The following is a 12001-nucleotide window of genomic DNA, read 5'->3' as shown; positions in this document are numbered from 1 at the left end:
AACCGATTCTTTATTTATGATTACTTGAAATTTTCAGTGCATTTGGGGGAATTAATTTTTTTTAATACCTAATTATGGACTTTTGTCTTTTGTGGTGACACATGACGACACGATATGCCATAATATCCGCTACCCTATTATTTTCGTAAATAAGTGTGAGAGCAGCAAAAGTCTTTGGCATTAGGATCAGGATCCTCTCCTGATCTGATCTTTATCTGAGCAAATTCTATTAATATGATTGGTGGTTAATAAATTAAAAAGAAAAAAGTAGTTAAATAATAATTATTCACTAACACTAAATACAAGTGGCACAATATCTGTAAAAAATCAGGAGTGCTCAGATCAGGAGAGGATCCTGATCCAGTTGAGGGTTTGACGACAATTATATCAATTATTTCCCATGGTCCAAGGAAGTTTAAGAAAAATTTTAGAATAAACCCGAGGTAATACAATCAATTAATACATGTGTAACATGTTTATTTAAATTTTATATAGCCTTCAATTATATGTTATTTAAAAATAAATAAATACATATATGTCATAACATTATTTGCTTATTATATAATTAACATAGTACCTCAAAAACATTATAGAATTTCTCCTCTAAAAGAGAGTTCAAAAGAAGCAAATTCATCAACAATAGGGTCACAACCGTCATACATAAAATATTTTGAAATAAAATGTTAAAAAAAAGTATAGATAAAATTTTTTGAAAGTGTAAAAGTTAATAAGAATGAATAAGATTTGGAGGTCCACATAAAAATAAATAAATAAATAAATATTTCAATTAATAGAGAAGTTGATCAATTGGGTTAGGGTTGGTAAATTAAGGGTTTGGGTCGGCTTTTTTCAAGCCCAAGCCCAAGGCCATTAAAGTAGAGGTGCAATGGGTAGGTTTGGGCCGGACTTGAGTTTTTACATATTTTTTTAATTATTGTAAACTTGAAATGAATTAATAATAATCAAATTATTATAATTAGTAATGAATTAAAGAAAATAAATATTTAAAAATAAAATAATAAATAAAGAAAATGAAGTAAATAAAAGTTTAAAATTTTAATTTTTAAATACTGGTTCTCTAATTCAAGATTTTTTTAATTAATTAACACTTAAAAGAGAGTTTAGTATTATAATTTTAAGTTTTTTAATTAATTATTAATATATAAATGAGAACTTTAAGTTTTTTTTTTAAATTTAAATTTATTATTTTAATTTACAAATTCATTTTTTTAAAAAATAGAGGGCTTGCGGTTGACCCATGTTTTTTTTCTAAACTCTTATCCAGATTGACCCATGTTTTTTTCTAAACTCTTATCCGGACCCTCATATCGGATGATTAGGTTAAAATCCGTAAGAATAGGTCGGGTCGGCTAAGAATTGCCGGACTTTTTTATAATCCCTAAATTAGGCAGAGATTGTTATCCATTTTAGCCCATGATTGGATTATTCCCGAAAACTCGCAAGAGAAGAGCCGTTTACGTCGCTTCAACTTTGTCGGACACGCGTCGGCAGGGGGCCTTTGCCTTGGTGAGTGGTGACGTCCTTTTTCTTAGTATTTGATCTGAAGTTACCGCATAAAAGATGGTTTTATTCTTATGAACCAAGTGTGTACCGTGAGCTATGGAGGATTTTGAGACTAAACAAAATTTTCTAGCTGTGTTGAAATGAATTTGACCATTGATCTCCATAATCATCACCATATAGAATATATATTTTTTATCTTTTTATAAAAAGATGGAATAAAATATTTATTAGAATATAAAATTTGTCTCTGAGACCTTTAATAATATCCTTTCTGATAAGACAATCCACTGATAAATCGATTTGATTCCATGTGTTTCTTCACAATTTTACAACATTATTCGTGGACCTGGTTCGATTCCAAACCAGTGCTTTGATGTCGCTTAGCTGTTTTCAGTGAGCAACGGAAACTGACCTACCGAATGCAACAAGTGTACTAGCTAGGAACAAACGATCACCACGTTCAGGGATGAATCGCTCTCTTGCCCAGCAGAAGCATCTACTAACATAAAGCATGTACAGCTATGAAAACCCACTTACCTACTCATGCACATGGAAAGCAACAGTGATGGGAACATATCATTAAACATGATAATTAATTTTTTGAAATAGAAATTGCAAAATGGAGAAGGTAAAACAAAACAAAAACAATTTTTTGTTGCAACTTGCGATACTGCCATGTCTTCATGATAATTTTTCATGCACATGCACATAGAATTGTTGTGTTGGGTGGCGCTCCTTGGGCTGTCAGCTTTTGAAATCCATCATGAAGCTCTCTTTTCCGGACATTTTATTTTAATCCTCGTTCCTACTACATGCCGGACACAAATTCTTGACCGTGGAGAGTAAACTTTTTTGTTTTTCTTTTTAATTTTTCATCCTTTCCTCTACCTCACTTTGTATCATAACATTGTAAGATTTGGATTATTTTAGTCAAAGTTATTCACACATCTTGTTCCACTACAAGTTCTTGATATTGAACTTCTTTTTTTTTTTTAACCAAAAAAAATAATAATTGGCTCTTGGCTCCGGCGGTTAAAGATGTATTCAGGGTTACATCAATGCAGCGCATACCGTATATCTCTTTCCTTTATAAAATTATAATAGAAATTTAATTAATCTTTATTATCATTTCGAATAAATTAATTATATTATGAACATACTATTATGAGGTAATCTTTTTCTTCATTATTTTAATTTTATCAACAAAATAAATAATTTTATCATATATTAGAGTTTCAAGATATTTTAGTTTAATTAAATTTATATTTATCATTTTATGTAATTTTCAATGGCAATAGAACTATAATTACAAAAATGGGGTGAATCATAAATGGGGTGAATCATAAGGATATTAATTACTGAATAGAACGCAAGAATTGGCTCGGCCCATAAAAGAGACAATCCTAATTAAGAAGTGTATTAAAACTATTATTAAGACCCAGCTAGTTCGTTCGTAGTAGCTAAGCTTCAATCACTTTGACTTTGGTTTTAATTAATTATATTCCAACTTGCTATAGTGTACAACGAAATGATTGGTTTGGATCGTTTGCTTTCAAATATCGGTTGTTTATGATGTTTTGGTTTGATTAAGGCATTGTTTTACGTATAATTTTGGAACATCAAGCCTTATGTAAACTTGGCTTGAATGAATGGCATTCATTATGCCTTAATTGCCCTAATTAAAGCCAGTCATGCAATCCACGATAAACTCAACTTGCAATTATACTATTAATTAATTAATATTAGTGGTACTTACTTATACACTTATGGGCAATAACAATTATATTCAACTCTTGTACAAATACTTTTTTCCTTGGGAGTAATGAAATTAAAATCAAATTAACATATTCTTTTAAAGAAAAAGAAAAAGAAACCAACAAAGTGTTAGCTCCACTGGCAATGGAGTCCCCTTAAGTGGCTTGACTGGGCTTGCTCCCCAGTTCGAGTCGCAGGGAAGTCGCCTTTGTTGGGAGAACATGTGCCTCCCGGTTCGAGCGGGGACTTCTAATCTGAGTTGTGGTACGGGCTTAAAGGTGCCTCCCACAGTTGGGGCCCTCCCCAAAATACCTCGTGATTAATATCAAAAAAAAAAAGAAAAAGAAAAAGAACTAAACTTATATTATAATCCCAGTTGCATTTAAAGCCAACATGAATGGTCGCAACCTCACATACACCTAGTTCTCAGTCCGCCCGTGAACGACAATGTGACCATTTATTGTACATGATTTGTAATATATAAATTGACACTTGAAACAATTGTATAACAATATTATTCCTAAAACATTTTATTATATATCTTTAAGTTATATATCAGTATCATTTAAGAGGTGTAAAACGGGTCGAGCGATGTGACATAAGGGTTTTACTAGACTCGTTTTGAGCTCACATTTTAAGCACGAAAATTCAATGTTCTAACGTGTAGCTTGACACAGAAGTACAAATAATAAATTAATTATTCTAAAAAATACTTTTAGAAGAAGGAACAAGTCAGCAATACTCCAAAGTCTAAATGCTAGTTATATATATAATAATTACATAGAAATTTTTTCAATATTCTTAAAAAATAAAATTTGGATTCATTCACTTTATATCTCTGTATAATAATTAAAAGTTGATAATTTCAAATCTTTATTTATAAGAAATTATAAAAAGGCCTCCACATTAGTAGTTATGCTTCATGAACTATGCGTTTAGGATTGGAGTTGGATAGCTGTAGCTACTAACTGTTGTAATTTAGAAGTTATATGTGTATGATTTTTCGCTTGTATTATGAAAAATTTATTATATCTTTAATAATCTCGTCAAAATTATTATTAAAATTTATATTTACTACAAATTATTAACTTTTGTTTCACACTTACAAATTTTTTTCTACAGCTGTAACTTAAAAATTATAACACCTCAATTCCAAACAGGATTGAAGTAAGCAGCGTGACTTACCATATTAGTTGTTATAATTTACGTGGATTAATTTTATGAATGATAAAATTAAAACTCATCATATTGTACCTCAGAGAAGATACACAACATTAAAGTTAAACCTTATTCTCCAAGAAACCAAACAAGTTCCAAGAAAATGTGGATGCATAATGCATTTTTTTCGCATAATACCAGGAATCGAAATCCAGCTGTTACAATAAGGTTAAATTTAACAAGATGATATGATCCCTTTTCTTCATCATCTTTGTTTACAAAAAGATTTTACAAACAACAAAAACAAATCACGTGTATCGTGAAGAAAAAAGCAAACCGGAGAACAAGACCCGGAACCGGGAGTGATCCAAGCACGTGACGGAAGGAAGATTCTTCTGTGTGACGTAGCGTAGAATCAAGTTTTTTTGAACTCTCCCCATAATGGCGGCACCGACTAGATTACTGCCACGCGTCCTCTAGCCTGACGTGTCATCTGAGTGCGACCGCGTAGCTTTCCTGGGAAAACAACTTGAAACCCCCTACAAAATAAAACATCCCTGGATGTGCTCGAAATTACGAAACAGCCACTCAATTGGAGAATTTTATTATTTATTTGTATGAACATTATATATATTGACAGAAACCTAATTTTAGGATAACGGTTGTTTTTTCTGCCATTTTTGTACAATTAATATCATAATTTTTACTACGTAATTGCTCTAATTTTTCAATGCGCACATACGTTACGCATTAATATAATGATTTTTAGTACATATCGTGACATGAAGTTTTAAATAATTATCATATGATAACGTTAAAATAGGCCAAAAGGGGAATTTTTTTTTTTTTGTCTACAATTTTATGATAAACTATAATTAAGTTCTTTCGTGCACATAAAATTGGTATGTATCATCTTTTTAAATCGTCACGTTTTGCCATATGAATATGGTTTTACACATTTTATATATACATTGATGGAAAAGAAAATACAAATGATTAGCAACTGAATTTCGGTATCATGGCCAACTTTTTTACGTGGATTATAGATATAATTTACAAAATGTTGAATTTTCTTGGCTAACAAGTTTCAATTTTCAGGTATAAATAACCAAATGATAGCTTGTGTGCTGCTCACTATATCTATTCAACCATAAAAAATAAGGTAGCCTTTATTGGTGAAAATTAATTACTTTGGAGAAGTTGCTTTGATTTCAGGCTCTTAGTGAAGTATTTATCAGCAAATCTCAAGAACAATCAACTGGGTATGTTTGTTTTTATTAATGATCTGGCATTTTTCTTCTTTCATATAAATTTCTGCAGAATTTTTCACCAATAAGGAAACGTAACATATGCTTTTATGAGAAAGATTTCGCCAAATAAATTAAAATTGAATCCTAGGTTTACTAATTGTAATATAGGGTGCGTTGGGGATTGAGGTTGTGTAATTGTATTTTAAAAGTTACAGCACTAAAGTGTTTAATAAATATTAACTGTTGTAGTTTGAAAGTTATTTTAATATGATTTTTTACTTGTATAATAAAAACTTTATTATATCTTTAACAAAATTATTATTTAAAATTTATATTTACAACATATTATTAATTTTTGTTTCATACTTACAACTTTTTTTCAACAGCAGCTGTAAACTATAGCACCTCAATCCAAAACAAGACTATAATGGAATTATACATCATTGAAATAACAATAAATTTTGTTTTCAAACAATATGCACGAGGAAGAAAAAGGGATTTATATTATAAATTAAGAAAAAAAATTAATATACGTTATCTTGTTATTCTGATTTTTAATATACAGTCTTTTTTAAAAAATTTATTACATGCACACACTTGATCTTAATTGTTATTTTAATTTATCGAAATTCTACTATATATTCTTAATTGTAAATTTTTTTTACTAAATTAAATTACCTCCATCAAATTACTTGAGTTTATTTTTTATTTTAAGTTTTTGAAATTTATGATCGACATTACTTAATTTCAGAACATCAACATTATGTGTCACACTTCGAGCTAACGTTCTTCTTCTTCAAAAATCTCGAAAAGGACTTAACAGAACTCAACAGACAACAGTCACTATGCATATAATTAGCAATAGCATCACTCTATAATTAGTACGTAATAGCAAGATTAGGGATATATAATTAATTGGATAAACTTAAGTCACCCAGGTGATTAATAAAAGGCTAATCTCGTCATTTCGCACAAAAAGTTGCGGCGGCGTTACTTTTAAAATTACCATACTGCCCCCAGAAAAACAGAAATTATTCATTTAAATGGGCCACGTGTTTTCTTCCATTTAGGTTGTATCACTTTACTCCCCAATCTTGGAGCAGAAGCCAGCTTCAAAAGCTAGTTACAGCTTTTTCCTTTTGTTTGGTAACTTTTGCTTTGCGCGTTGAAATTGTAAAGAAAATTTAGAGACACACACACACATATTGCTTCCTGGGTTTGATTTCTATTTTTATATGTGTATGTGTGTTGATGATGATGATGATGATCATTCCATTTTATTTTACTCATGCGTGCAAGCTAATGCTTTAAATCTCTCACCCCACCCCCTCATTTTTCCCCCCAAATTTGCTTGGCCCTTAACGGTTTTTATTCTCTTTAAGCTTCTTCATTCCTCATTCACATCTTGTTTTTTTCTATATCTCCTCTGTAGAGTTTCCATTTTATAAAGATAACCCCATCTCATTCCCTTTGCCTTACCTCACACGTTTTGTTCTCTTGTCAAAGAAATATTCAATCTTTTATCATAGATTTTGCATAATCAAAATTCTTGTATATACCATAATCAAAATTATTTTTGTATTGAAGATATGGGAGGAAATATGAGCAAGAAGACAAGTGAAACATCGTCTCAGTTTACGACAGAACTCAGCTCCTATGAAGCGGCGTGCAGGCTTGATACGGACTTGCAGACCTTTGACACCTCCTTGCAAGCTCGAACGAGTCATATGATTAATACTCTGGCAGCGGGGGTTGAGGTTCGAGCACTTTCTTTTGATTCTTTGAAGGAGGTGACTGAATGCCTTTTGGAGATGAACCAGGAGGTTGTTAAAGTTATCTTGGAATGCAAGAAAGATATATGGAAGAGCCAAGAATTGTTTGAGCTCGTTGAGGAGTACTTTGAAAGTAGCTTGCAGACTCTTGATTTCTGCACCGCCTTAGAGAAGTGCTTGAAACGTGCTCGCGATAGCCAGCTGTTGATTCTCGTAGCACTGCAGCAGTTCGAGGAGGAGAATGACATGGGAGCTGGGCATAGGTATGTGAGGACTTTGGAGGAGTTGAAGAATTTCAAGGCAGCTGGTGATCCTTTCACTGAAGAGTTCTTTCAGATCTTTCAGTCTGTTTACAAGCAACAAATATCGATGCTTGAGAAGCTGCAGCTTCGGAAGAACAAGCTGGATAAGAAGCTGAAGTACATCCATTCTTGGAGGAAGGTTTCGAGCATCATATTTGCTGCTACTTTTGCTACTGTGTTGATCTGCTCGGTTGTGGCCGCAGCCATGGCTGCCCCGCCCGTTGCTGCAGCTCTTGCTGCTGCTTCTTCTATCCCATTGGGATCCATGGGGAAATGGATTGATTCTCTATGGAAAAACTATGAACATGCATTGAAAGGACAGAAGGAGATGATCAGTTCAATGCAAGTGGGCACTTACATCGCCATTAAAGACCTGGACAACATTCGCGTTTTAATCGATAGACTGGAGATTGAGGTCGAAGCGCTTTTGCAGAATGTTGATTTTGTGATCGAAGAAGAAGCCGTGAAGATTGGGGTGGAGGAGATAAAGAAGAAGCTGGGTGTGTTCATGAAGAACGTTGAGGACTTGGGGGTGCAAGCTGATACGTGTAGCCGTGATATCAGAAGGGCAAGGACTGTGGTTCTGCAAAGGATCATAAAACATACCAACAATTGAAAAGAAAGATGCCGCTTGATCTTCTTAGTAGGTGATATTTCTTATGGGACATTTATCTGATTTTCATGTTCAATGGCAATGGGATAATGATGATGTGAATTTCATTGATTAATTTGTTAAATTGTTTGTTGGATCCAGACACCTAGATCAAGAAAAAATAATGTAATATTTATATAAACACTTTTTTTCTTTTTCTATTTTCAGGCAATGAATATTTGATGTTTCTAGCCTGACAATGTTCATTGTAATTGTTAATCAGTAGTATAAATCTCAGAGTCATAAACCAGACAATAATAACGCAGCCACCAGATAACCAAAACAAAAACATGGTACATTAGTAGCTTCTCAGATGACAAAAAATTCATAAGCTACTGGCTACTTTGAAGACCACAAGCATAAGTCTAGCAACAAATTGCGTCTGCTCAGTGCTGGGATAGCTTGCGACTAAACATAGCTTTCACAAGGCCAAGAACTGGCTTTGGACGGACATTGAAATAGGTGGCAAAGCCCAAATAGGTACAAGATAAAAACACATAAACTTTAAACCAAATAGATGAGAAAAATGTGAAATATGTAGTTGTGATAGTCAAGGCAATTACTGCCATAAAATTTACAAGGCACTTAGCTGTTGAGAGCTCTGCTTCTGTACCTTGGCGAGGGAAATGGCCTTGGGAATAAAAATCAGAAAGCAGCTTGTCCTTCAGCTGAAATTTATTCATCAACCAAGTAGTGACCTTCTCTTCAGATGTTGGCATGTCAACAGTAGGGATACGTTGGACATGAATATGAACTTCAGAAGGGTCCACCCCAAAGACATTGTCCAAGAAAGTTGGGCACCGATGCTTGTACCCAATGGTCAAGTCATAAACTGCAGCAATACAGAAAACAAACAAATGAATTTTGAAAAGAAGCAAGTAAACAGAAGACACAATGATGCTTTGATAAAATTATAGTAAAACAGATGGTTTTCGAATTAGTACCAGCCTGGCTTTGTATAGGATATTAGGGTAGTGGAAAGATGAGCTAATTAACAAAAGAATGGCTGAGATGTTAACTACTGTGCATTGTATCATGTAGTGCAGATTGAGAAAACAAAGATTTTAGCACCTAAAGACAATTCAGAGGCAGGATAACACTTCCATTTCTTCTCAATCTAGCTTTGTCATTAAACAGATGCCGAAAGTGATAAAACTGAACTAATTTCTAACAATTATAATTATTGTGAAGCAAGTTTCGAAACCAACAGGAGAAGTAATCAGAGACAAATTTCAAAAATAGTGTGTAGAAAACAAAATGTATCACAACATTGTAAGAAGAGTCAATTTTTACAAACACATTGACACGGATTTTCTGCCCCACAAAAAATTTCAAAAGCCCCAGGTATCAAGAGACAAGCTAAGCACTAATGCATATTCTAAAACAACAAGGGGAAAAGAAGAAAAAAATTCAGCAACTACAGAGGGACTCTTAAATAGGTTGTTAATTTCCTAAAAGCTGAATTTATTATCAAGTAAGCCAAACTCTAGTCTTGCCTAGCCGTTGAACGGACAAAACACCAAGGCACCTAATGACGGTCGAAGTTCAACCCTCTGTATAGAAAAATGAAATTTGATCCAAGTTCCAGGTCATATGAAAAATTTTGACTTGCAGGAGGCAAAGGCTTGTTTGTGTCTAGACAATCAGTGAGCTCAAAATTATACTATGTCGTAAGGTTGAGAAAAGAACTAGCCATGAAATTGAACCGGACAGTAAGCATCTTCTTTAGTGTTATTTTTTGGGTTTGAATGACATGATCTATTATGCTATCAATGCTAGTACAAAGATTTTCTATAAATCACATTGGCAGGTAAAATGATCATCTTGTTGAATATAGATTTATTTAGGTTAACAAGTTTTTCCTCGGTCGAATAGTTATGTAAAAATGACAGCTATATTACATTAATATGATCGTCACAGACCAGGATTATTGGGAGGCTTTGAAAGAGTTACTACAGGCAGAGAACATATGCAGTTGAATAATACAAACAAGGAAAGCATAGGGGAGAGAAAGAAAAAAAAGGGAAAAAGAAACCTGCATCCAGTGACCCCCTCAAATCTTCCAAGCAGGCAGAGAAGCCCTTTGTTTTAGGAAGCAACACATTTTTTAGGATGGGTAAGCCATTTTCAGCTGCGTATTTTTGACTTCTTATGCATTTCTGTTCACTTCATTAAAAGGAAGAAAGTAATTTTCAGAGATTTAATGCACTAAAACTGCACTAACAGAAACACATCATAACTCATGGTATGCTGTAGAAGAAAATTAATACTAAAACAAAGTCCAAAAGTATATCAAAACTAATTGAGGAATACAGAGTATCCAAACTTCTAAATGACTGAAAGAAGAAATTACGTGAAATCGGTGCCTTCAGGGAAAATAGCAAGCCAGAGGGGGTCTCTGGGATCTTTAAAAGTTGAAAGCATTTTGTGCATGTTTGATTCATCAACCTCCCACTTTCTCTCCACTGAAATGAACTCCATAATGTGAAATCCCCAACCAAATACAGGTAATTTCATCAAACTGCTCTTAAGGATATACTTAATATATCCATGGCATCCCTTTCGCAGTGCGAAGTCCCACAAATACATCCAGTCCACCTCAGTTCTGTGGTTTGCAATAAGCAAAACACGCTCCTTTGCAGGAACAGTCTCTCCACAAAAAACAACTTTAGTATTGTTTATTTTTTCAAAGAGAAAAGGCCATAAAGCTAGCCAAGCACCAAAGAAAAAGGATGCTAATTTCCTGCTGTAATGTATGCTCAAAAGTCGCAACACGATGGCACTTGGAAAGCCACAATATATTATCATCGTAAATGCTGTGAAAGCATAACAAATAAGCAAATGAGACCCCTGAACACCCTAATTGGGGTCAATGGACGGTGATTTTTTACATCCTTGGCAATTAGAGCACTTTTAACATCCATATGAACCAAAATCTGATTAGAAAAACTCCCCGTCAAAGAGCTGCACCGCCTCACTCCGATAAATACCTCCTACAACAAAATTGTTCAGGAGAAGAACATGCTCCCAACAACAGGGGTTTTGTTTTAGAGTACCGAAAGTCCAAGTACTAAGAAACCAAACATTGACCTGTTCAGCCAATTAAGAGCTTGCCATAATGAACAAGAAACCATATATTCACCCTGCAGAATGAGAGTCAAGAAGAGACACTCAGAGAAATAATACTAAACGAAAGCTAACAAATGCGACGAAAATATCAGAATACACATATGTAAGCAAACTAATAAATTAGCGAAGATAAAAGAGTAGCAGTTAGCTTTGATCTTATGATTATTCTTAAAACGACCAACCAAACAAAAGCATTATACACTTAGCTACGGGATCCGAATCCAGGTATCGTGGTCGACTAACTAAATCAATGCCAGAAAAGGGATAAGGAAGAAAAAGCAAACAAATGTTTCTTATATATGGAACTGATAATGCAGCTAAAGTGTATGAATTCGATCTTCCGAAAGATTAAAAAAGTCTTTACGTTCTTTTTTATTTTCTAGCATTTTCTCGGGAACCAAACAGAGGTTGGAAGGTCTTAAGTGAAAATGAATAGAGAAAGGAAAAAGAAATAGTCGC

General features: G+C 33.5%; 2 protein-coding genes across 2 annotated transcripts; one reads left to right on the top strand and one right to left on the bottom strand.

Annotated features, from left to right (window-relative positions):
* The first annotated feature begins 5599 nt into the window (after positions 1–5599).
* LOC18034635 (UPF0496 protein At4g34320) lies at positions 5600–8515 on the top strand. The gene is made up of 2 exons (XM_006423135.2): positions 5600–5699; positions 7275–8515. The coding sequence occupies exon 2, from the start codon at positions 7277–7279 to the stop codon at positions 8375–8377; it is 1101 nt and encodes a 366-aa protein (XP_006423198.1). The 5' UTR covers positions 5600–5699; positions 7275–7276; the 3' UTR covers positions 8378–8515.
* A 91-nt stretch (positions 8516–8606) lies between these two features.
* Positions 8607–11733, bottom strand: LOC18034331 (probable 1-acyl-sn-glycerol-3-phosphate acyltransferase 5). Its single transcript, XM_024178488.1, is given in 4 exon segments — positions 8607–9245; positions 10449–10579; positions 10767–11238; positions 11241–11733. Coding segments are annotated over 4 exon segments (1146 nt in total). The 5' UTR covers positions 11338–11733; the 3' UTR covers positions 8607–8799.
* Between the last annotated feature and the right edge of the window lie 268 nt (positions 11734–12001).

This window comes from Citrus clementina, unplaced genomic scaffold (genome assembly GCF_000493195.1).
Source record: "Citrus clementina cultivar Clemenules unplaced genomic scaffold, Citrus_clementina_v1.0 scaffold_8, whole genome shotgun sequence".
Lineage (NCBI taxonomy): Eukaryota > Viridiplantae > Streptophyta > Magnoliopsida > Sapindales > Rutaceae > Citrus > Citrus x clementina.
This window is presented reverse-complemented; position numbering and strand designations above follow the sequence as displayed.